Source organism: Nelusetta ayraudi, unplaced genomic scaffold, assembly GCF_046127955.1.
Source record: "Nelusetta ayraudi isolate G7.1 ecotype Tasmania unplaced genomic scaffold, CSIRO-AGI_Nayr_v1 ptg000042l, whole genome shotgun sequence".
In the NCBI taxonomy this organism is placed as follows: Eukaryota; Metazoa; Chordata; class Actinopteri; order Tetraodontiformes; family Monacanthidae; genus Nelusetta; species Nelusetta ayraudi.
This window is the reverse complement of record NW_027466092.1, coordinates 14,531,112-14,557,142: the sequence shown is the minus strand read 5'-3', so window position 1 is coordinate 14,557,142 and position 26,031 is coordinate 14,531,112. Positions and strand designations below refer to the sequence as shown.

Sequence of the window (26,031 nt, the reverse complement as noted above, 5' to 3'; positions counted from 1 at the left end):
AAGTTTGAGAGTGTTTGTGCCGTGTCTGACTCACGGGCTCAGGAGGAGGAGGAGGGGGCGGCTCCTTGATCACCTGTGCAAAAAATAAAAAGTCAACATTTAGCTTCGGACAGACGCGCTAATCCCGTCAGCACGTAACACATCTTGCGTAAGATCGCCGCCAGTCTTAAGAGGCCTTCGGAGTTCAGAGCAGCCCTGTGATGAACTCTCGACAGTCGGCCGTTCCCTGAAGGCAGCGTGTGTGTCGTACCACAGTGCAGCAGAGAGGCCAGAACCACCACATGAAGAGCAGGGCCAGCAGCAGGAACAGCGCCAGCAGGGTGATCAGGAGGATGGTGCCGTCAAACTGGACAGTGGACACACAAAAAGAGGTTTTTTAAGGGAACAAACATGCAGCTCGCTGGTCTTGGTGACAGATGGGCAAAGAACGACTTCCGAAGCTTCTGCAGTAACGTTCGAAAGAGACTGAGAGCTCTCGTGAAAACAGGGAGGTCCTGATCAGAATAATCCATCTCATCTACGTCAGTGTCACGTAATTTAACTGCGGTAGACGTTCACGTCTCAGTCTGTTTGATGGCAGTGGTTTAGATCCTGGAACAACTCTATCAGTTTTCCTGCTCACCATGAGCCAAACGTGGTTCCCATTAGATCGGGATCAAATGTGGTTTAACCCCCCCCCCCCCCCCTTGTGTGACTCAATGTCTAGAGATTACAGGGGAACTCGGCAGTGCATCACATAGGGCAACATCATTGGAACCAAATGACTTTGGGAAAAAAATTCCAAATCAGCAAAGTATTTTTTCATGCATTTACCCGCTTGACAAGCAGAATAATGGCTGAGCAAACAAAGAAGAAAAGAAATCCAGTGGCCATGTCTGTTTGGTCGCTCTAGCACGTATGGTTTGTTCGTTTTTTTTTGTAGTGCTTCACTGGCCCGTTTTGCAGTGCTGTGTTTTGTTCTGCTAACCTAAAAACTTCCAGCTGCATTTTTTTAATTGCAGTCAGTTTCAATTAAAGTATGTGACTTGCAAGTACTTTTTTAATTTAGGGATGAACAGCGTTTACGTGCCATCATACAGCGTATTATTATTATTATTATTATTATTATTATTATTATTATGATTATTATTATTGTTTCTATGTAAATTATGTCGCATGACCAGAGGGGGAGCAGCTTCAAAGAGGAAGCTATGTTCTCTGGAACTGGGTGGCAACCCAACGTGGCTCAACTCCACATGTTAGACATTAGTGTTTTATTATGTCAAACCGCTCTTTCTAGATGGCGTTTCTCTCAATGTGGGCTTTAATGGAACGGAGCTCAACCCTGTTATACGCTTCTATACGTTTTACACACCAGACGGTCTTATCGCATCGTCGTCACGCAGCTCAAAGTGAAAGTTAATACACCCTGGTGTTTGGCTGAAGGCTTCTCTTTTACACGACCTGGCGGTCACGAACCTGCCTCCCTGACATGTAAGTAGGTCTGTAGGTCCCACCTCTTTTTTTTTCCAGTCATATTTTTGAACAGCAGAAAAGATTGGAAGATTGGAATCTTTATGGCTGGATTTTTGTTGTAAGATTTGCAGAGCATATAAGATGTCGACCTTGAGATGTTCACTCAAAGTGTAAAGAAGTTTTTATGGTCATTTAGAAGACACGTTTTTATGAATCAACACATCCCAAAGGCTATGGAACAGCTTTGTCATTAACTTTCTGAGCAATGCTAATTTACACTGTATTGACTCTTGCACTGCACTCTGAATCAGGAATGACTGCAGTTTAAAGACGTGAAGGGAGGATAACACATTCACACTTACACACTCTGTGGTAGTAATGTGCACGTTGCTGCTGATGAAGGACAAGCCGTCGTTCATGCTCACTTGGAGGTAAATCACCCTGAAACCAAACAAGAGGGAAATTAAAGGAAAGGTTCATGACAAGCACGTTTTTTTTTAATGAACGATCAGAATGATGGTGCCAGATTAAAGCCTCAAACCATAAATGTGACCAAAGCTGCCAACAACCTTCATCGTGCTGCCAATCTGTGTGCAGTAAACGGACTGCCGGACGGCACTATTGGCAATACCTTGGGGGCTGCGTTTCACTTCTAATTAAGCAACTGGATCTGGAATAAGCCAAATAGAGACGTTTTCCACTGAGGAAAAAACAACAAACTGTAAGTGTGATTGTGTGACCAGCTGGGCCTCACAGCAGGCCAGCGTTCGTGAGGGATGAACTAGAAAAAAGAGGAAAAGGAAAATAAAACCCTCCGGCCGCCTGTTTTTACGGTTCTGGGCAAGTTGTCTATTTTTCCAAGACATGACAACATGGCTATTGTGATCTCAGGAATGCAAACAATCTCTGCAATGGCCTCTTTAAAAGCTGCAGATGATCTCGGAAGCTAATAAATCATACTTCTTTACAAAATGTTGAAAATTGAAAGCCATAAACATCCCCCTCTCCAAACCTCATTGGTTTAAAGTCCTTGAAGGACTTGGAAAAAAAAACTAAAAGAAACTAGGTTCATCTCCGTCCAAATTGTGGCAAAACAATTCTGGGAACTGTCATGTGACCTCCAGCGGTCTCCAAGGATCCTGGCCGTGTTCAGATCCTCAAAACATGTGGATGAAAGGCAAGCACTCTAGACCTCCCCCCACAACCGTGTTAATATTTGGGAGACCAGGTGGACTTGAATGAGCTCCAGCAGATGGAAAGCAGGCAGACTGGGCCGATAACCTCGTCTTTCATCTGGTTTGAAGGCCCCGAAAGAACTGGTTCAGTGGGGGAATCGACAGCAAGGGACGAGAGTGAAGCATCAAAACAAGCTAGTGGCTTCGGGAAGAAAAGTGTTGTGTGTTGTGGTGTTGTGACAGAGGTAGGAGAGCTGCCCTAAATAGCGGTATGAAAAACATCCATCGTAATTAAAGACATATTTACTGCAAACAGACGCGGGCAGAAAGTAAATAAATGAACCAGATGTGAAACTGGATTGTGTTTTCTGGTGAAAGAATTTGATACTGCTCCAATAACACTAACATCCCTGTGATTGTGCCCCTCGGTAATAAACAACAGAGGCATAACAGTACGTTATTTTGATTTGATTTCAATGCTACGGTGGACAGAGGTAAAAAAAAGAAGATACTGAAAGTGAAAAAATGGTAAAAGAAACAAATAGCAGGATTGTTGAGTGTGTCAACCTGGAGTGTGGTGTCAATGCCTATATAGCTGACAGACGTCAAGGAACACACACACACACACACACACACACACACACACACACACACACACACACACACACACACACACACACACATACGGCAGGGTCTGTTCATCTTATCTTGTGTCATGTCATCATCGTGTTCTAGAATTATCCAAACACCAATGACAGAACCTCCCAATAGACGGCAGGGACGAGTCTAAATGTTGCAACTAAAGACCCCTGAACTACTAAATAAACAAACTGGAATTCATTGGCGTGATTTGGGCAACGACTGTGACATTTTAAAGGCACATCAGCAGATGTAAACTGAAGCAACCTCAACGTGAGTGTTGGTTTGAATTGAGCGGTTTGAAAGGCTCTGTCTGAAGCCTTTTCCACCCCGCTGAGAAACAAGCTGGAGGAAAACACGCGAGTGGACACTTGAAAGACTGGGCGAGCTGCTGCGAGGCTTTGATCAGCCCCAAGACTGGACGTGGAGCGAGAGGAAGGGGTTTGGGAGCGGGAGAGACGGGAGAGGGGAAAAACAGGGAGAAGCCATCGCTAAAAGCAGCCTGAGAGGCACCACGAGTGACGCAGCAGCAAATCTGACATTCCCAAAGGAATATTTTCCAAATTCATTCCAGTTAATTCTCATCTGTCTGCTCAAGGGCCACGGAGGAGCTGCCAGGGAGGCCCAATTGAAAGAGAGAGAGAGAAACAAACAAAAACAGCTTGGAATGTGATTCAATGAATCCTCTATCTGTCACTTTCAAAGTGTCTTCAGTCCCAACAGGGGAAGAGTTCTGCTGGTGGTCGCCTACACTTTGGCTGAAACCAGCTGAATGTAAAAAGTGATGATAGGATTTGGCTAAAGCATGAACACGTCTCCAAAGTGTTTAGTGATCATGTCTTGAGCAACGCTTTGTTGAACGCTTCTTTCAAACTGCCTATGAAATGATCTCTATCTATCTGCCCCAAGCATCACTCTATACGCTGCATGCAATTGTTGTGTACTGTCGCTAAAAGCAAGGGAGTGTTGGTGGTACTTCTTACAAATGTTGAGACTGAAATTTAAGCTTTTCTGAATGACCTGCACGGTTGCCAAAGAGCTGTAGAGAAATAGAGAGCGTTCTCATGTATTTTCTTAATTGCTGTGTCACTTTGTCATCCGTCCATCCATCCACCCATCATCATCCATACACCCACCCATCCGTCATCTATGCACCTTTCCATCTACAGTATGTATCCATCATCCACCCATTCACCGACCCACCCATCCATCCATCCAACCATCCATCCATCCATCCATCCATCCATCCATCCATCCATCCATCCATCCATCCATCCACATACCTATCTATTCATCTATCCATCTTCCACCCATCCACTAACCCAGCCATCCATCCGTCTTCAATGATTTGGGTCAAAACAGACTGAAACGCCACAGTCTCGAGCTGTTTCTGACCGCCCTGTTCTAAATTCACGGTACAACCAAGACAAATGCACGAGGGCTTTAGTGCTGCATGTGTTGGCACGGCTACAGAGCCCCCTTCTATTTTGTTAAGCTGCGCAGGGATCTAGAGGGGAGGAATGCAGCCATGGATAGGGATCGTAAAAAGAGCTAATGTATGGCAGGCTTCTCATGGCCTGTGCCCGTAAACACGTGTCAGTATACATGTTTTCTTTCTATTTTTTGTCCTGTGTTTTAAGGGAAGAACGTGATCGGTGGCTCACGTGGCTCCACCGACACAGTGTGAGTTCATGACGTTATAGAGTCGTTTCGAAGGGACACCTACTTGCCAACTTCATCCACGACAGGAGCTGGGCACAGCAAGAACGTGTTCTCCACTCCAGCTGGCTTCTCATCTGAGAGGACGGGGAAAAAGTTACATTTTTAAGTAGCGCAGTCATTTGTTTGAGCTTTTCAAAGAGGAATTCGCAGCACTGGCAAAGTGATTAAAAGTAACCCAAGCAAAGGCAGACAGGTTGGTTTTATATTAAAGGTGTGTGTGAACTTACTGACTGTCACCGTGTCGTTGATTTTGAAGCTGCAGAGAACCTTGTTGATGTCTCTGGCCTGGAGGAAGCCGTTACCTCTCACCACCACTTGAAAAGACTCTGGTTTAAAGACATACATTGACATTACTTCCCAATTAACTGGCCAAAGGACATTTTTATACAGTATTCAGCCAATAAACACAGGGCTTACGTCACAGTTTGAGGATGACAGAGTATAAAAACTCTTGTTGCTTCTCTTCACAATCTGTGTTTTTAGTACTTCCATAAAATAAAACTGTCACAACAATGTGGTTATTTTTTTTTCTTCGTGCCTGGACCTTAGTTGCAGAACAGTTTCATCACAAAAATATCTCAAACCTTGTGGAATTGTGTGTCTCGACCACAAACCATTAATGATAACAACTGGAGGTGCATTTGCTTTGTGTGAATCAGAACGAGGCTGCAGGACTGAGGGGGGCAGTAAAGTCCCGCCTGGATTTAAACCAGCAATAATATTCTGAACGTTGCCTCCTGAAGGCTGTCAGCAGCTTAGTGCTTAATGGAGGAAAAAGTCAGATGTGAAGATTGTAAAATGTTAGTCAGCCTTTTTTAGCCTTGGTTTTCCCATTTTGTGTTAACTCTGAGTCTCTCCTAGCAGAGAACTAAAGGACCTGGCCCTTAAAGAAACAGTTAAAAATATTATTACCACTTGAAGCACTTTGTCCCAGCAGATATGCCCTCAGGGGGCCTGGACACCCCATATATGGTCAAATTGCAGTCTGGCAAAGCCATTACTACACTGAGTGAAGGAGATGAGGCACCCAGTAATGAAATTAAACCTGTTGAAAGGTTGACGGATGGTTGGCCTTGGTATGGATGAGTCAGGGGAGATCCATTCTAGTTAGTGTGTGTGTGTGTGTGTGTGTGTGTGTGTGTGTGTGTGTGTGTCCATGGCCCTCACCTCCTGCACACACACTGGAGGGCTCGGCTGCCAGAATCTCAATGCAGGATTTCTTAATGATCTAGAAAGGAAACAAGGAGGAAGGATTTACTTTACAACAGGAAAGGTTGAACGATTTGAAGTTGCTTTGAGGTATTTTGTTATTAATTGCAATGTATTTCTGGAAATAAATTTACAAATTCCAAAATAGATGATTTAGCAGTTGTTACAGTGCCAAGGGAACCTTTGCTGGACAACACATTCTGTGTAAACTAAAAAGACTATAAGAGTGGGTGAACATGCACCTTTATGGTTAGACCACGAGCTGAATCCGCAAGTTTGTGTTCAGCATAAAAGTAAAAGTCATTCAGTTACTTTTGGCTGAATTCGTCTCTAGAAAGGAAACAGTCGTGAGTCATGTTGGGCCTGAGTTTAGCTTTGAATGAACTGTTTGTGGGGGTAAAACAAAAAATAAATCTATGGTTTTGGTTTTTATGAAAATATTCTAGGGAAGTTGACATTAGCTTAGCTGTGTTTCTCACAGACGTAGCGATTATTAGCATGGCTAATAAGGTGAAGCATTGCTGAATTTATAAAAGTTATTGTGGTCTGGGTGAAGATAACAAAGATATAGTTCACAAAACACAACCTCAAAGCTCTCGTGTGATGTTTACAGAGTCAACTCTATGTTTGAAGCTACAAATGGGACAACCAAAGTCATTGGAAGACAGATGCTGTAAATCTCATAGAGCTAGTTAACCACCCGTGCTAAAGATGGGTGTATTAAATAGCAAACCACTTCAATTGTATGTGAAAGGGTGTGTTTGCACTGCTATGGGCTCAACATGCTAGATGCTAAAGAGGAACTAGGCTTTCAGGAACTTTTCCCCACCAAGTACAGCAACTGAATTATGTCATAGTTGTGCTGTTATTTTAAGTAAGTTCTGGCCCCCATGAGAAGGCAACTGTGTTAACGCAGGATGGAATTAAAAATAAATACTAAACTCTTGAATTTAAAACTGCCTGTTTCTGAGCAGCAAGGAATGTCTCCTGCACAGCGAAGAGTTTATTTACCGAATCAATGACTCCCCGGAGGGCATGGAAGCCCCCCAGCACAGGAAACACGTGGTCGATGGTGTCGGCGATGGTGGCCAGCTACAAGAACGGTGAGGTGGACACAAATGAGAAGAACAAAGGAGATGAGATTAAGAAATACAAACGTCTTATCACATATGTTTGAAAGACGATAGTGTCTTTACAATCAGAGAAAATCAGGCAAATTAAATAATATGAAAGAAATGTGAGAAACTATTTCTTCAGAGAGAGAGTGAGAGAGAGAGAGAGTGAGAGAGAGAGAGAGAGAGAGAGAGAGAGAGAGAGAGAGAGAGAGAGAGCGCCGACCACAGGCTCTTGACTAATTAACACACCGACCCCCTCCATCCCAGTCTTAATTTTTAGACATTTCGTCACTTTAGTCATCGATATTAGCAGTGCAGGGTTAAAAATGTCACATTACTTTCCAGTACGTCTTAAATACTAATGGCTCACTGCGCGAAGGCGCCATTAAAATGCCACAAGTCATCAGGACCAAGGTAAATTTAGAACGTTCAGACAGTCGCTTTTAACTTGTGTGTGTTGATTTTACTGCTCACCTGTGAACGTGTCATGGCTAAGATAAAAAAAATCTTTTTTTTTTATTAACAACCAGACTTGTAACACAAATGGGGCAAAGAAATTGTGTTTATCGACCATATATGGACGTCTTTTATTAGCTGGACTTTACCTGCGTCTCGTTAAAGTCTTTAACACCAACGCAGTACACGATAGCTCCAAGAGACCTGGCTTTCTCCGCCTGTTGGAACAGTGGTAAAATCACTTTTTCACAAGTGCTCAAGTTTTTTTTCTCTTTGGATGATTCCCCTGCTAAAATTCTAAGTGGCTACAGCCAATAATTCACCTCTTGCTGTGCAGTGATGAGCTGGTGTTCCTGCAGCTCCCCGTCTGTCAGTGCAATGATCACGCTGGCTGTGCCTGGAAGGGACATACAGGTGTTTTACACCTTGCTGACTGTGGTGTGAGTATGCCACCTGTTTTTAAAACATTTTTTTGGTTGTGTGAATCTTACCAAAGTTCTCGTGGTAGATCTGGTCGTTTGCCTGGAAACGGGCAGGACATAATGTCAGGAATTATGAAAGCAATAGATGACTTTTATCCTGATTATCTGGTTTGGTTTTGAGTGACAGATAACACAAGAAGCAACACAAGGACAAATACCCTCTGCAGTCCAAGGTTCATGAACGTGTCTCCACCAGGGATTTCCCTTTTGAGTGCATTCAGCCCCTTCTTGATGTCTATTCTGTAGACAGCAAACACAGTGGAATTAGCTTAGACCTTCCCCATTTATCAGACCTGCCAAGAGCTAAGAGAGCTCCTGGCATTTTTTTGTCTTCTCGCATTAGTTTTTCTTTTTGTTTGAGTGGTTTTGCCTTGATTATACAGAAAAAAAACTAACTGTAGCAGTACCACCGACAACTTCAGGGGGCAGTGTTGAGCAGTGTAACCCACAGTTCAAAGTAGATCAGAAAAGCAAAGAAGAAGAAAGTTTTAGAAAACAGACCTTCTGAGGAGCGATTGCCCAAGCTGGTGAGAAGAATATATATGGTGCCACAGGGACAGACAAGAAGAACAGAGGAAGTAGACAGTGTTCAGACAGGAGGTGAGTTGAGTTAGATGTTAGTTAGATGTGCATGTTCATGCAAGACTGGTTTCTTGTAGTGGATGGATGCATCTTCATTTGACTGTGAAGGATGCTTGAGGGTAAGAAGTTTAAAGGATACAAATCCAATTTAACACTTTATTTTGTCTGAGAAGACAAGTCTTTTCTGACACTGTGTCTCCTGCCTGTCAGTGAGCTCCCCAGAAATGAGAAAAGTCCTTCCCTTACCTATTTTTTAAGCTTCAGTGTTCAGAGAGTGCATGCTAAAACTGACTGGCTATAAACACAGAGCTAAATTTGCTGCTTTTTGTCATGCTAGGCTGCTTCACTGGAATCCAAACTTGATTTCATAGAGAAGAACAAGAACAACTGAAGCATCCATGTCCTGCTTGTTTGTTCAAGCCCATCTTACCTGTTTTCTGTCAGTTTCATGATGGTGGATGCTTTGGAGGAGAATGTTATGAAGGACATCCTCAGCATTGGGCTGCAGAAAAAGAAGAAAAAAAGAGAGAAAATCAGCATAAAAATCCTCCCAACACCTCCAGTGACTCACAGTTCCAACTAGAATGTCTATGGATTTCAGCAGCTGGTGTTTTCCCACCTTGCCCAAATGAGGGTAAAGCCATTGGGCAAGGTGGTGTGAGACTCCTAGACTCCTAGTCTGAGCATTGTGTTAGGCCTGAACGTTTCAGTGGTGTTTTCACTACACAACAGGCTGCAGCGGACTCACAAGACACTGATAGAGACACCATCTACTAGTGTCAAACCTGATACCGAGACTCTAATATTGAAGCTCATTTCTCAGACATGAAGATTTGCGAAACACCACTGTTTACTGTAGAATAGTTAGACAGTAGAAAACTTCTGTTTTAAAGTTCTTTGCGATGACTGATTCACAAAGTTGCAAATGTTGCAATGGCTTTATAAGCATGACTCAGACTTACAGGCTATTTAAAAAGACGATACAATTTACACTGCATTATCACTGCTGCTGTAACCTCGGCCTTTCCTTGTTTGTGTGGGTTCTCTGCAGGTAGACTGTCTTCCTCCCAAAGTCCAAAGACTCGCACTGTGGCAACTCTAAATTGTCTGTAGGTGAGTGTGTATGGTTGTCTGTCTCTCTGTGTGGCCCAGTGATAAATTGGTTACTTGCCCAGTATGTAACCCCTCCTTCACCCTAAAACAGCAGGGATAGACTCCAGCACTCCCAGTGACTCATGGCAGGAAGATAGGCGATAGCAGATTAATTGACATGGAGGTCCAGCTTTTGATTTTAGAGATCATGAGACTTACAGGAGGCCAATGTACCTTGTAACATTGCCACAGAGGCATCTGCACTACCTTAAAACCAACAGCTTTATCAAGCTGACTGAATTTACTCCACATCCTATAAACAGGTTGATTGGATTACATGCTTACATTTATACTCTTTCCCCAAAAATACATTTTTGTGGGTTTCAGATGCTGAAAACATTCAGAACTCTGAGATGACAATGCAACCCAGGCTGGTTATGCAACTTGCTGGTAACCCCACTGACCCCACGTCAGCCCTGGTGAAGAGAAACATGGCCACAGGCTCTGATTTGCTTAGCATATGGCTACTTGTAGCTATGGGAACAGATTTTATTTTACTTCACCGCAGTGACTGTTGTGTAAACTGTATGTGTTTCTCCTTAGTCATCTGTATTTTGGGGCTCCAGGATGTTGAGGGCAGAGAGAATGTTTAGAGTCTGCAGGCCTTAACTGTTAACGTGTGAAACATTTTAATGTGCTTTCAGTGAACAAAGTGTCTCTTACCTTTTGAATTTCTCAGCTAAATTCTCCACAAAGTAGTAGATTTCCTCCCAATGATTTTTAACACTGCCAGACCTAAGACAAAGAAACACAGAAAACACTGAAATGACAATGCATTCAGATAAATTGCAAAGAAACATCAGTAAAATCACTTGGATTTTGACATACATTATGGACATTATGCAAAAGAGCATATGCATCCTGTTTTATGGAATAGTTTCCCAACGCTTTCTCCTGCCCTACACCTGATTTGAAATTTCTCACGCAATCCCCTGAATTCCAAAGTAATTGGAGCCAAATTGGTGTTGTGGTACCTGACAACATACATAACTGCTTTCCCGCATTGTTTTGGTGCGTACGCTCAAGTCACTACATTTACATGCACAGCTTAATCGAGCAATGCTCAACATTCGGTTTTCTTGTCTAACTGGACCTCTGGTGTTGTGCCTACAAATTTCCAACTTTGTGAGAGGAAATGAGACGTCCACCCAAATATTGCCACATTTCCATGTTCCATGACACGGCTACATTGTGGCCATATGATTCAAAGCTGTCAGAACTCTGATAATATTAGCTTTGTTCAGAGAAGCTGAAACAAAACCACAAACAAAATGAGAGAAAAAAAACATGGCTTAAACTATGTCAACTATTTATCCCACATCCACTGAGCTCTGTATGGAAGAGCAATCAGAATATGAAAATTACAGCTCTGTTCGCCAAGACTAACAGGAGGTAAAATCATTTACTCTCTAACAAGAAGTGGATAAGAAGCCAAACACAACCACTGAAGAGTGTGATTGTGATAGAACAACCTGACATAAATACTGTTCTAAGAACACATGTAATGCTTTTAATCATATCCAGATATATTCTTAGCTTGCTGTTAGCTACCTAGCATGTTAGCAATGGCAAACCTTTATATCTCTTCCGTATAACAAAAAGTTGACCGTATTTTAATTTTAGTATTTTTATTTGAGCTGTTCCTGTTCACTACATTCACTGAGCATAACTTTGATGTGGTGTGTGCTTTTCTGAAACCATTTTGAATACAAATGGAATCTCTGCGAAGGAAACATTTATTTAAAAGGTTGTTGGTAGAGTTGCCATTTTCTCATAGTGCTTTTTGTTGTCGTCAGGGAACTACTTCTTAGACGAACCTGCAGAGTGCAAGGAAGACCCCAACCTTTTCTTAATACTGCAGAACTGTTCAGAGATGTTTTACTGTAGGCTTTGGATGATGGTACAAGTTGGGCAAAAATGTGCTAGCTGTCAACGTCTTCAATAGAAAACATCAATTCAGTCAAACCAAACAAACAAGCCAGTTGTGTCACACATTAGAAAAAAAAACAGAGATTGAACTTGAACACTGGATTCCGATCTAAATTCTCACTCATCCATCATGCCAACCTACAATTCAACAAAGTGTTTTCAACCATTAATTTCAGTCAAACATGAGGACAGGCTGCCAAGCTAATGCTAAATATGCTTACAGCTTTAGTGCTAATAGAAGCACTTAAAAAAAAAAAATTGATGGCAATTTCACATTGAAAGGTGGGCAATAGCTAGCCTAATGTCTCCAACAAACGGAGAGCATTCAACTGTCTGAACCAGCCGCCCAAAATCTGAGAGCACCTCTTCAATATGCCAGATAAAGAGCTCATCCAATCACCTGCCAAGTTGTGCTATAGCCACCTTTCCATTGGTTGTTTGGTAAGGATTTAGAAAATGAACCCTCTGACCTCTGAGGGTTTTTGGTTTTTCAAGGATCAATAAATTTAAATGAAGGCCGGTGTGTAATTAAACAGCCTCCTGTCCTGTATCCTGTCTCAGAACCTCCCGTGCAGGGAAATAGGTCTCTGTCTCCCCAGGGGAACATCCATAAAACAAGACTGTTATTAAAGAAATGCTCCCTGTGGAGTCGGCTTCATTTCCCCTGGGCCCCTGAGTTTGTGGTTGAGTAGCAATTTTAATAACAGTTGGCAAAGAGGGGGAGAACTTCCTCTATGATGTGACCAGTCAGCTGGTCAGCTATTAATGAGCCTCAGTGATGACACTAAGGGAAATGAGGTAATAGGCTGTTGGCACCATGACGCTCACACCCAAAATAAAGCGTGAGGCTGATCAAATGTTTTTTTAGGTGCTGCTGCTGTAACTGCATTATTCATGGCGCTGCGCCACTGCGGATGTGGTTTCATCGGCACGAAACCCACGCAATCTTTTTATTTTAGACCTGATAGATGAGACAACGGAAACCTTTGAAAAAAAGCACACTCAATGGGTATTTTTTTCTAGCTAGACACAAATCTGTCATGTGACAAATTTAGTGATTTCTGGCTAAATGGAAATGAGAAGACCAATGACTGACTCACTTCAGTTTCTGAAATGCTTGTTCCCAGCAAGCCTCAAAACCTGGAATCTGTCTAGACATAACAAACAGAGTGAACTATGTCTTGCTTCGGGGCTACACATTCATCAGCATGAAGGCCTTTGAGACTTGAAAACATTTATTCTGATGAGATTACTGCTGACAAAGTTCGGCTTGTGTTGTGTGCTTTGTAGCCACAATCGAAAATGCAATGTTACAAATAGCAAGTTTTGTCCCATTCTGCTTTGTGTTATTGCAGGGCCGCAGAGGGGTAATTATATTACCATGCTATGGGAGATGCATATTCAAGGAAATGCCAGGGACTTTCCCTTAAGTCAGTGACGGTATTCTAGCCAATCAAATTGGTCTTTAAATACTTGTGTTTGGAAGACTGGCCAAAAAGAACAATAAAACATTTTCTTATTATGGGTTAAAAATTTGTTGAATTGTAAATTGGGGCTTTCGAAGGACCTTCCTAGTCCACAACAAGCAAATCTTGGTAAAATTGGTGGCCGTCATGGCTGGAATCTGAGCCTCCCCATTCAAAATGCCATCACGTTTTGACTCCAAAGAAAACAAGCAGGCTTGATTGCTTGGAAGAAGGAATGACGCAACAACAGCAGCAGGGGAAAGCCCAAGAGGACCACAATGCGACTCAGCCAAGATCTAGGTGAGGTGAGGTGCTCGGCCTCCTCTGGGCCACCCATGCGGGTCACATCCACTCCAAAGACAATAAAAGCTCTTGAAACAATGTTCAAGTCGTCTTCAGGCGTCTAGACGGAGCAGATACGAGTGCTGGTCAGCTAAACGTCTGACCCATGCGCTTTTTTTCTCTTCCTTGTGCTGTGAACACGATGACACGGACAGCCGCCCACATCAAGGCTTCTACACTCCTGATGAAGCTGAGTGAGCAGGAGGAAGAGGACAAGACCTTGCAAACAAAACAAAAGCTCCTCCAGAAATATTGAGTCAGATGGAGGTGGAGGTGTTCAGCTGGGTGTTCAAGGAAATGTGCAGCACGGACAGAAAGACAGCGATGCAGACACACAGTCTATGACCTGCAGTTGGCAGCAGCTATTTTCTTTTGCAAACTCTTCCATTACGGCAGCAGAGGACGAGGGGTGTGGGGCGTCTGGTGGGACTGGACTGGAACTTGTGGTCATGCAGAGGTGTGATGGAGCATTTTTGATTATTTGTTTAACATCAGGGTGAATCCAGGGACTCCCACCTCTTGGTATTTAAGTGCTTATCTCCACAAACCGCAATAGTTCGTGTTTGACTTGGATCTACTTTAATTGTCCAAAGGAGGCGGCAGCCGTGGGACCAAGTACTAGCTTGCAGTTTGAATCACCTGTCCAAACACTGTTGGTAAAGGAAGTGGGCCATTTGTTTCTATGGTTCTTGATGAAATAATTTCCCCCTTTGATCTAATTTTAACGGTCTGAGTTGAACTGAGTTGATTCCAGCGGTTTTGGAGTTTGGGAGCAGAGAGAGAAAGATCAGAGACTCGAGGGCTGTCACAATTTGCTGACAAGTGGTCAAGCTGGAAGTTATGTCATTGCAAATCATCAGAGTCGACAGAGAGCTTTCTGGATTGGACGGAGTCCCTGAATGAGATGGAGACCATGTGTTTGGCCCTGAGCCATCTTAGGGATCTGGGAAGGAATAAATAAAGACTAAAAGAAGAGGAAGGAACGCTCAGGAGGAAACGTATGCTGAGATCGGAATAAATCAGCTAATGAGGAGGAATAAGATAATGCAAAAAGCCTGTTGGATCCACGGTGAAGAAGGATTCTGATGATGTGATGGAAAACAAAAGGCCAATAGCGCGACTAAAGTGTAAACAACCCCAGAACAAGAAATGCTTTTGATTTTTTTTTTTTTTTTTTAAATAAAAGCAATAACACAAGATAAACAAGACAGCTACTAACAGGAGCCAGTTAAGAACACAAAAACATGTTAATAATATTAGAAAAAGATAGCATCACAGGCAGTTGATTGGTCAATTTGTTCCATAACAGCATAGCTAAGATTCACTTCCTTCATTGCCCGATGTTCATTCGGTTTGGTAACTTCGGTACCGGTGTTCTACATCCATGCAGCCAGATGTCAGACTTCCCACTGCATCTCCATCAGGTTGGTTAGCACTTAGTACACACACTGTACTGTTACAAAATGGCTGCAATCACATACAGAGGAAATATGCATCATTGCCATTAAGTGATGCTGAGCACAACTTGTCAAGCAGAGACAGCCTGGGGTTATGTGGGGGGCTGTGTGTCCCATCAGGGATCTGAGTGGACCTGAAGAGTGAAAAACCATCAAATAGTTGCAGGTGCCATCAACTGTTTTTGGCAACATGCCATCCAGATAACTTTAAGCTAGCTGTTGCTATCTGACTTTGCTAGGCAGATCACGAAATCAAGTCAACTCTACTCCACACAGTGTGCTCTTTTGCCCCCGGATTGCAGCTGGATGACAACATGTGGGAGAAAACTCCATTGGTTCGTGGAGTCAGCCGCCTTTAGCATTGTTCTTATGGTTCAAAGTGTCGAGCGGGGGAAAAAATTGGGGGGCGGGGGGGAGAGAGGGGGTCCAATTCCACTAAGGAGGCTGTCTGCAATTCCAGCTGGCCTAACCCACACCACCTCAGCCCAAGAACCAATGATGGTGCTCCAATTTAACTGACTGGGCACAAAGATTTGTTTGTTTAAAACCGCTAACCTACTTTTACAGCCATTGCAGAAGTCAAAGTCTTTACGGGATGATTGCTGAGCTAATGCAGCTCGTCTATTCCAACAGCAGTTTGGAAAAAAAAAAAGAAGCCTGGCTAAAGTAGAGGAGGCTCATTAAATGTTTGCTACATTACACCCATTCCCTGTTCATTTGAAAGTATTTTGTGGCCCACTTGTTTACCAAAAGACTGAATTAGAGGCTTCAAGCTGGAGCCATCAACATTATAAACAGTCCACCTAAAGACAGCCTCCTGAGAACAAGACATTTGCTATCAATGGGAAAAGCCAAAACAGTGTGTGGAAAAAAAAATGGTGACAAATAGCAAACAAGTGTCAACAGCGAGGCTGAATCAAAATGTGGAGTGCAGCTGCAGCTGGATTTTGGCTGTTAATTTCCTCGAACTCTGGAGACCCATCCAGAGGATCACCAAAGACATTGTTTCCATCAAAGGAGACAAAGCAGAAAAAGCTGGGGATTTTACCTCCCACATTTTTATAATTATATACTTTTAAAGCACTACATTTTTGCATTCTAAAAAGTGACACCAAAATATGCCTTTAATAATAGGTTTTTGTGCAGGCTGATATAGACGCAGATTAGTTTCTCATGGAACTTTTTTTTTACCAAGTCCATCTAACACGTTTTTCTCATTTGCTCCCACGGCCACAAAAACAAAAGCACAATGTAGAAACACTGTCTTTATCAAGGGTGAAAATTAGCACTTGGCCAGCAAGCAAATTCCTTTATCTCCCGCAGAAACACAGCCAAACCCTTCTTCTGCATTCCATATAAAACAGGGAGCTGCGGGCCGCCTGCTCTGAATCAGCAGAATGCACCTCCCTTTCTTAACATATGCAGCAGGGTCGAGTTTCAAAGTGTACGCCGTACGACTGTATGGAGCGTTCAGAGGCACGCACCGTCACACTTATAGGCCAGCAGGCAAAATTCCTTTCAGTTCACATACCTTTATATATATATGTATATGTATATATATATGTATATTAAGGGTGTCAAAGTTAACGCGTTATTAACGCGTTAAATAAACGCCGCTTTATCGCCGACATTTTATTATCGCGCGATTAACGCACACGATGCTTTTTGAACCTTTGGCCGCTCCGTAGATTGTGGAAACCAGAAATGAATGACTCACAGCACACAGTCACACGCTTGCAGCCGGCTTGTAAACAACAACAAAAAAAAAAAACGAGCACTTCCATTCGGCGCCCGTGTTCATCAATGTAGTAGTTCACACCAGACGCAAACAGGCGCGCGGCTCCCCTCGCGGATCGCGCCATGCATTTCACGTCAGTTCACTGGACGTGGAAGCGAAGCGCCGAGTGCTTCCATTCGGCGCCCACGTTAATCAATGTGGTGGTTCACACTAGACGCGAACAGGCGTGCGGCTCGCGCCATGCAGTTGTTTCGGCGTCTGCTCTATTTTGTGCGCGAGCAGCGAGTGATTTTTTTTTTTTTACATATATATATGTATATGTAGATATATGTATAAGTATATACATATACATATATACATATATTATGTATATATATGTCTATATATGTATGTATATATATATATACATATATATATATATATATATATATATATATATATATATATATATATGTACATATGTTTTTTTTTTATTGGCCTTAATGACAGAACAAAACAAGAACATTAAGTAAAAGCATTGAAGGGAAACTAAACAAGAAAAAGAAGAAAACCAAAACAAAATGAAACAAAAAAAGAACAAGAAGCAGACAAAAAGCAAGAGACAGTTGTTGACAGCTAAGTAGTTGTACTGGATTGGAAGTCCAGAGTTTTTGTCATTGTGAACAGGCAAGAGCAGATACAGAACATCTACTGAAGTACTGATGATTGGTTTTGCCCGGGGCTGCACTCGGGAGAATGGGGCGGTTATAGTTAGGCCCTGACGTGGTCTATAACTGGTTTCCAAGTATTTTCACTCAAAACCATTTGGGGAGTCATGTACTACTGAATCTTAACTTCTCAAGTTTGAGGTGTTGCACCTCATTTCTCAGCCAGTGAGTCCAGCTCGGCGGCTGAAGATCTCTCCAATAGAGAAGGATCAATCTCTTTGCTAATTAAGTGACAAACTTAGCTATCCTGAGTTCACTCCCAGACAGATTGTCATTGTTTTCTCCCGTGATACCAATTATAGCTATCATGGGGTCCGGCTGAACTGCAGTTTTGAAAACATCTGACAAAGTTTTGAAGATTGAACTCCAATAGGTGTGTAGGCTGAGTACCAGCATCTTTAATTCTTTGATTTAATATATGTTCTGCAGCAATGAAGCACACTGCACTTCAAAATAGCTAATTAGATTACTATGCTAGTAGTAGTATTTTGTTCCAATATTTCTAGTATCCAGGCAATGAAGCACTCGGTGGGATACTGCCTTGAGGCACCGTGCCAGCAAATGTCGACATGCTTTGAGCCTAAACTGACATTGTTTGCACACCTGGTAAACATTCGGCGTGTTATTATTTGTCTCCAACCGGGTGTTAGCATTCTGTGGCTAGCGCCCAGGCACGCCAGTTTCCAAGCGCGGTAGAGCCGTGGCTGCAGTGACTGGCTGTCAAAACCTTGAGGCTTTCTGGCTTTGCTCAGATCGAGATGCTGAAATGTTTGACAATTAATTTCATTGCCGTCTAGAAACGTCTAGATAGCTCATGTTTGTTTTGTATTGTTGACTGTGGCTAGTGACCCATGTGTGTTGTCATTTTATAGCTGGCTTTCCAAATGTTTGGATGTGCTTCTGTTCTTCTTCCACACTCTTACAGCAAAGTGTTAGATATGCTCATTTTTTCAGCTTCTCATTGAAACACTGTTTTAACATCCATTGGTCACAACCTTCTTTTCACAGTAACGTCTCCCTCTCCAATTAATGGCCTGCACTCTATTGATGTAACAACTCGGCTCGCTTGGAACCCTGGCCGAGTAGGTAGCAGAGTACTGTAGTAGCAGCACTGTTGGAGGCCCCAAAAGTACATTTTTCCTACTGTAACAGTTTTTGTTAGCAGTGCCCAGCCTGCCGATGTCAAAAAATGTTGTTTGATGTGTGATTTATGCCAGTAGGCTAAGATAAATAATAAAAGATTCACTGGGTTATTTCTTTTTTCTTGCAGCGTTCATCCGAATCAAACCAGGCCAGAGAGTTTTAGACCGTTTCTCATAAAAGCAGCTAAGGCCTGAGGGAGGCATGAGAGGAGCTGGCTAATGAGCTTCCTCTTTTTTGAAGTCCACAACTAATGTCTTAGCCCAGTTCGCCACCCCCAGTGTGGGCACCAAGGCACGCAGACAGGCTAACAATAGCGTCTGATTCTTTTTTTCTTCACTTGGTCTCATTTTAAAGCAGCTTATTTCATTTGCAGCATGTGTCAGTGTTTACAAGGCACCTCAGGCCAAGTACCGCCCCCCCACATCTGGGCAGCAGTCCCACAGTTTGAGTCAACTTCTAACCTGGAATCCAGAGCCACTGGTCCAGTGATGCTCTCTGGTCCAAAACAAGGAGGACTAGTTGACTTACTACAGGATGTTAAAGTAAACCTGTAGTGCTTTGGTTTAATCCATCCAGGTCGTCTCGAACAAAACAAACTAAAGTACAAGTTCTGGATGTTCCTTCCAGATCAAAACCATGAAGATCTGGACAATAAACAGGCTTCCTGCGTGCTGCAAGCAACAGTTTGCCCTCCAGAATCAAGAACACATTTTTCTTTTTTAATGGACGCTGTTGCTCCCCGCCTCCCTTCATGTTTCCCCTCCTCCCCCCTGGCACCGCTCCATTAGTACAGGATGCTGGATAAGAGCTGATACAGCAAAATCCTTTGAGTGCACAGCAAAGGTTTTCCAGAGTTCAGCTGGACTGAACAGAGGAGTCGTCTTGCTGGTACGGTTTCCTTCTGATTTAGGACGCTGCCTTGATTTGTTTCCATCAAATGAAAACCCTCTTGTTCGCATTTATCGTGGTACTATTGAAGTGTTATAATCTCTGTTATACTGCTGGTGACCTGTCCAGGGTGAAACCCCGCCTCCATTCTAAAGTCGGGGATGCTTTACGAGATCAAACATGATGACACTGACCATAAAGTGTATCATTGTCACAGAAGAGCCCTCGTGTTGTCTTCCAGTGAAGACCTAACCTGTACGACGCAGAGCCGAACCAAATGACCCCAACAAAATGATGTAACACACGCAGACAATGGGGAAAAACAATGTAATCAAGCATCCAAACTACAGCGCCAACAATTTTTTCCCCCACCTTCCACATAAATACAGAAATAAGAAACGGCGGATGTGACGTGCGGACGAGCAATAAAGATCCAATCGTGCTCCAAGTGGTCGCTGCTCTTTCTGCTTATTCAGCAAGCTCGTACCGCGCACGGGGCCGCGTCACGGGGAGCGCATGCGCAGTGTCAACTGTAACGTCATTCGTCTCTCCGAATTAATACTCAGGATTTTTATTCATTTATTTATTTTTGCGTCTGTGCGTCCTGATAAACACGAGGCCGAACTGAACAGCAGCTCGGTGAGATGTGACGACTAACAGTGGCACCTATTCAAAAGTTTGACAAACTTTCATTAAGAAAAAAAAAAAAGAAAAAAAAAGAAAAAAAAGAAAGAAAATAAAACTACAACTTAAAACATACTTTTGATTACATTGAATCTTGAAAGCACGTGAGATGCGTGTCGCGTCTTACTTGTCGAGCACAAAGTAGAGGTCGAAGGCACCCTGACAGGAGCTCTCCTCCTCCTCCTCCTCTTCCCCAGCCTGCAGCTCCGGCTCGGCTCTCGCCAAACAGGACGAGGAGAGCAAAAATAATCCGAGTAGAGCCAGAAGCAGACGCGAGTTCGGAAGAGATCCTGCCATGATTGTTCCTTCTACCGGTAGAAAAAAACAATGTATTCCTCCGCGAACCTAAAAAAAAAAAAAAAGAAGAAGAAGAAGAAGAAGAAAAACGGATGGACTTTAGTTCCCTTTGACCATCCTGCGGAGATGCAGAGACAAAAGAGAGGATGAAGGCGATGCTTTTCGTCTCTTCAGTTTCGGGGTTCAGTAACCAGCCGTGTGCAGCAGCTGCAGCAGCAGCAGCAGCATCCCTGGGCATTCAGACACTCTCGTCTCACAAAAACACCTCTCGGTCGTGTTTTACAATCCTGGCGCAGCTTGGAGAAAAAAAAAAGGGGGGGGGGGAAAGAGAAGACGGGTAGAAAAATGCCCGAGAGAAAGCAAAATTCGCGCCCGCGTCAGTGGGATGGGGACGAGCAGGGTGAGCTGATGATGCAGCTGGCACCTCGAGAACAAGACAAAAGAGCGCATAAGTTTCCCGTCAAGGTGTCAGATGGTTGATGGAGGTCTGCGGCAGGGTGGAGCGGAGCGGCGCTGCTGGACGAACTGGCAAGCCGGTGGGGGAAAGACTTGGCTGAAATGGACGAGGTTTCATATTTCACACTGAGGAGGAGAAGAGGAGGGGAGAACAAAAATTGGGTCAGGACCCAAATTTGCGTCTCCCTCCCCTGGCACAGCGGCGCGTTTTGCGGAAAGTTTGCGCTTTGCAGAGTGACGATGTAGCGTCGCTTTTTAGTCTTTTGTTCAGATTTGCGTTAATGTTTTTTTTTTTATGCCGTCTGTCTGTGCTGTCTCACACACACACACACACACACACACACACACACACACACACACACACACACAAAACTCTGCTTGTTCCTTTGCACTGAATTACATTGGAATCAACGACAGTGACAATCTTCAGTTTCAGTAGAGCGGTCCACTGCTTTTGCAAAAAGTGGGCTGTACAAATAATATCTGACTGACTGAGCAATGACAAGTCATCTGTATTTTCCTCTTTCAAGAAACATTTAGGTGTTTGACATTTTAAAGCAGCTTCTTACAGAACAATATGTTGTCTTCTTCACATGCTCAGTGGCTCTGGGAAGCTTTAAGTGTCACCTTTGTATATCTTTAAGAGCCCCTTTGACCTTTGAGCCATTGATCTGCTGCCCCCCCGCCCCTGTTCCTTGTGGTTTTAAAATGAAAGTGCACCAGTCCCCAGTGGCCACTTCTGTCCACTTGAGTGTCTCCATCGTCTCAGACTGACCTAAATTCAGGCCTTCTTTCAAGCGCAATGTATACACACTGTATACACACTGTTTAATAAAACCAGTCATGAATTTATTTATTCCCAATAAATCATGCTTTTTTAAAATAAATCAATAAATCAGTGTGATGCTGAAAGTTACTCAGTTCAGAACAGATACTTTCTTACTGCTGTGGTCTCCTCCCAAATTGCTCCCTGGAATCCAGCATGAATAAGGGTGTTTCTGTTTAGTCGATTGTTTTTGTGTTGTCTCTGATTGGGACCACATCGCTCAGCCTTGAAACATACTTCAATACATTGCCAAGAGGGTTGTTTTTATTCGTCTTTGTTTATCATCAACATAGTGCTATAAATCAGAGCCCGAAACAAAACCACGAGAATGGCTGTCACTGTTTCTGCTGTCTTGGACGTGGTCACACTTAAACACGGGCCAATCTTTTGCATCACTGACAAAATGCACATAAGAACATCTGCAGAAGACCTTGGTTTGAGCTTGTTGTGTAATTCTTTCCTCATGATCTTTTTTTTTCTGGGCCTCATTGCTTTGGATACGAAGGCCTTATTATTGTCATACCAATCAGAGATGACTGAAAACACAATCTTTGTTTCTTCTAGGTCTGCTCATGTAAAAATGAGACCAAGACGCTCTGAAGAATTTTAGTTGTAACATTTATTTTGCACTGACAGTAAGACAAACCAAATGAACCCACAGTGGTGTAATGGACAGAATTTAATCAATAACAGTATAACAGAGAAGAGCAAATTCACAGTGCTGAAATTTTGTATTTTTGTTTTCTCATAAATTTTGAATTGAAAATTTGAAGTTTGTTTGATGAAAGCTGCTCTCTGACACATTTGGCATTATTTAATGTGCGCTTCCCTGTACTCTCAAACCCTTCAACAGCCAGACTGTTATTGTCATCGTCGTGTTCACCAGACTTTAAAGTTTGGGATGATCTGTTACAGATTATTCTTTGTGCTCTATCTACATTTTATTTCTGTTTTCAAATGTCTCCAAATCTTGAGACCATTTGGCTGCCAAAGCAAAATAAGCGACTCTTGAGCCTTCAGTGGCTTTGCTCTTTTTTGTTTTTTAAACTTTACTTCTGCCCTGCAAAGTGCTTGTTTAGGATGCCTTTGGCGGTGCCGAGAGCGGCATCAGCTGAGACAGGTATGTGAGGCGTGATGCCGACTCCCTCCCACGCTGGTCCGTTGGTGGTGTCAGAGTGGACAGTGGGGATGCTCAGGAAGACGTCGGTCTCACCGACGCGGAAGTTCTTGGGTGGGTGTGAGGCGCCAGCGGTGGTCTCTCCCACGATCATAGCGCGTCCGAGCCTCTTCATGATGTAAACAAACTCCTCAGCAGCGCCGGCGGTCGCGCCGCTGGTCAGGATGAGCAGGCTCTTCTTGGAGCCATATCTTGCGCCTGACAAGAGGGAAACAAGGTTAAAATCTGAGATTTAAAAGTGAGCTTGGCCTGTATTTACACAGTGGAGTCGGTCAAATTGGTAAGAACTTTAAAACAAAGCCAAAGCAGCGGTAGAAACAACTTTGAAGCCACGTCTCTTTGAAAGCTTGCAGGAAGATTATTCAATAATTAGAAGCTTTTAGGGTCCCAATTGACATCTATTCTTTATGAAAAGAGCAAAAAGAGTTGCTACGTCTGTCAAAAGGTTTGTTTTGTCTAAAACTCTGCTTTGTTCACCATCATGTGGTGAGTATGTGAAGGCTTGAGATGCCAAACTGTCTATGATGTCAACATGGGTAGCCTTTTCGCTTGTACCTGTGAGCTCGGCCAGCGTCCGGAGCTCTGTGGTGGTGCCAGACGGTCTGTCGTACAGCTTGTCAAGCACAATCTGCTTGTCGGCATCGAAGAAGTATGAGCAGAAGCCCGAGATGGCTGTTGTTGGACCACCAACGTTGTTTCTGAGAAAGTTCACAATAAGAAAAAGTGGCAAGCAATGACTGATACGCTTTGGTATTTTAAGGAAGTTTCTCGATTCTCTTAAATAGATTTTCGGACTTTTGAGCACAAGCTCTGACTCACCACACCAGTGATACTACGCACCTAAGGTCAACGATCATTCCGGCAGTGTTGACAACTTTGTTCCAGATGTGCTCAACAATAATCTGGGCGATGGGCTTGACCTCCTCAAAGTCTCCGAACATGTCAAAACGCAGATAGCCAATGTTGTTTTCAAACAGGTCAGTGTGGAAAGAGACTTTGATCAGCTCAATATACATCTCAGGAGAATAATTCTATCAAAGAGAAAAGGAAAAAAAAGGCAGAATTATATAACACATGTTAATAGTTGCACACAATTCTCTTGATAAATACATTTGATTGACAGTTTTATGTAATTTTCCAGTTTTGGGCATTATAATTTCTACAATTTTACTCTCTTAGTGAAAGCTTTTCTGTTTTATAGTTATATAATACCTTTTGTTCTGTTAATAAAAATCACTTATGAATACTCCTTATTTCACAGAGTTAGAACACAGACTAAAAACATGTATACAACAAATAACACACAAAGTTGATAGAACTTGAAGAAATGCCAAGTGATTTGAGACAAACTACTCACATATCGGAACTACGTGTACAGTTTTGCCATAATTCTTACCATGGGTGGCAGGGCTGGAGTGTTCTTGGTGGTCATCAGGCCTTTGTCTCCAGACAAAGTCTTCAGGTCAGCAGACAGCTGTATCTCCAGTCCCTCTTGGGAGAGAACTGTGTTGTACTCGCCTTTGGCCAGGAGTCCTCGCAACTTTTCTGCAACATCAGCTCCGACTTTTTCAAAGGCGTAGTTGTCAGCGATGAGGGCCGCGGATCCGTCAATGATGGCTGGAATTTGGGACTGGAGTTTGGCGATCTTGATGGCAGTTGCAAGGGCGTCCTCTGCATTCACCTCCACATCGGGGGTGACCCCTGTAATCTCCCAGGTGGAGCCGGTGATGGGGTTGACCGACTTTGCTGTTGGCACGGTAACGTAGAAGTCTGTGTCGCCGATTTTGAATTTGTCCAGTTTCAAAGAGCCCCCGGCTGTTTTCTCACCCACGATAATGGCCCTCTTCAGGTTCTTGAGGCAATAGGAAACATCCTCAGCGATACCCTTCGTGTTTTTGCTGGTGAGGATGATGAGTGGCTTAGCAATACCGTATCTCTCCCCCAGCAGTGTGGACAAAGAGAATAGTTTAGTGGTGGTGTTTGAGGGACGGTCGTAGACGCTGTCAATGTGAATCACGGGCTCGGCTTCAGTGAAGTAAGACACAATGTAGGGGATCCCTGAGACTTCCCCGGTGCTGGTGTAACGCAAGTCAAAAATGAGGGCGGAGGTGGGCAGGATTTTATTCCAGACCAGGTCCAGGAGCAAAGGTCCCACTTTCTCTGCTACCTCCTCACCCAAGATGTGGTCGATTCTCAGGTAGCCGATGTTACCTTCCAGGATGTCCAGCTTAATGGAGGTCTGGAGGACAGCAACAAGCTGCTCAGGGGGCAAGGGAGGCATCTTCGGGGGACTAGCAGGAACGTAATTTGGCTCAAAAGTGACCACCGGGCGCGGGTCAATGATTGTGCCCCGGACCCCGGAGGTGAGGATTCTTGCCAGCGACTCACCATCTGGAATGTTGAGGACCTCTGTGTTGCTGCTTGCAGCTTCAATTGCATTCTTCATCCCCAACACCTTCTCCACCGTGCAGTAATTGTCCATGACGATTTTAGCCATTTCAATGATGATGCTTGAGTCAAAAGCTGCATTGATGAGGAGATCATTTCTGAAAATGAGCAAGGATGCCAGCACAAAGAGGACCTTTGCCATTTTTGCCAGTTTGGATGGACAAAAAGTGAGCAAAGAGGTTGTTCGGCCGAACCTCCTTCTCCAAAGAGGGTCTTTGTCAAATGCCACTGTTTTGGCTGCGCCGTTACTGTTAACACACGCATAAGAGGATTTGGCCCACAATAAACCTTTAATCGTATTATCCTGAGTACTCCAGTAAGGCAGTGACAAGCCAAGTAGGTGTAATAACATGAGAGTGTTGCCAAAGATGGTAGTCTTAAACCTAAACAAGGGAATTTGGACACCCATTTAAAGACACCGATGTCAGGAAAGGTAAGCTTTGTTGTCTGAAAAAAGGATTAAGAGTGGTGAAAATACCCATCCTG

The 26,031-nt window shown here is 43.4% G+C and overlaps 2 protein-coding genes and 1 long non-coding RNA gene across 3 annotated transcripts in view; 1 reads left to right on the top strand and 2 right to left on the bottom strand.

The window, feature by feature from the left end:
- Window positions 1–21,200, bottom strand: part of antxr1c (ANTXR cell adhesion molecule 1c) — a 29,347-nt gene extending 8,147 nt beyond the window's left edge. Inside the window, exons 1-14 of the mRNA XM_076034739.1 lie at window positions 20,469–21,200; window positions 10,651–10,722; window positions 9,266–9,337; window positions 8,412–8,493; window positions 8,263–8,293; window positions 8,095–8,168; window positions 7,921–7,989; window positions 7,212–7,292; window positions 6,159–6,219; window positions 5,219–5,317; window positions 4,996–5,065; window positions 1,818–1,896; window positions 251–346; window positions 35–73 (exon numbers count right to left, since the gene is read on the bottom strand). Of these exons, the coding sequence (XP_075890854.1) occupies window positions 35–73; window positions 251–346; window positions 1,818–1,896; window positions 4,996–5,065; window positions 5,219–5,317; window positions 6,159–6,219; window positions 7,212–7,292; window positions 7,921–7,989; window positions 8,095–8,168; window positions 8,263–8,293; window positions 8,412–8,493; window positions 9,266–9,337; window positions 10,651–10,722; window positions 20,469–20,638 (1,095 nt within the window). The 5' untranslated portion in view covers window positions 20,639–21,200. The remainder of the gene's footprint in view (window positions 1–34; window positions 74–250; window positions 347–1,817; window positions 1,897–4,995; window positions 5,066–5,218; window positions 5,318–6,158; window positions 6,220–7,211; window positions 7,293–7,920; window positions 7,990–8,094; window positions 8,169–8,262; window positions 8,294–8,411; window positions 8,494–9,265; window positions 9,338–10,650; window positions 10,723–20,468) is intronic.
- Window positions 8,643–10,714, top strand: LOC142893833 (uncharacterized). Its single transcript, XR_012927753.1, has 3 exons — window positions 8,643–8,954; window positions 9,887–9,948; window positions 10,315–10,714. It is a non-coding gene; the product is annotated as an uncharacterized LOC142893833 (long non-coding RNA).
- A 1,302-nt stretch (window positions 21,201–22,502) lies between the features above and the next one.
- Window positions 22,503–25,747, bottom strand: rbp3 (retinol binding protein 3). The gene is made up of 4 exons (XM_076034719.1): window positions 24,494–25,747; window positions 23,938–24,128; window positions 23,653–23,795; window positions 22,503–23,295 (listed from the first exon to the last, which is right to left on the bottom strand). The coding sequence occupies exons 1-4, from the start codon at window positions 25,685–25,687 to the stop codon at window positions 22,970–22,972; spliced, it is 1,854 nt and encodes a 617-aa protein (XP_075890834.1). The 5' UTR covers window positions 25,688–25,747; the 3' UTR covers window positions 22,503–22,969.
- Between the last annotated feature and the right edge of the window lie 284 nt (window positions 25,748–26,031).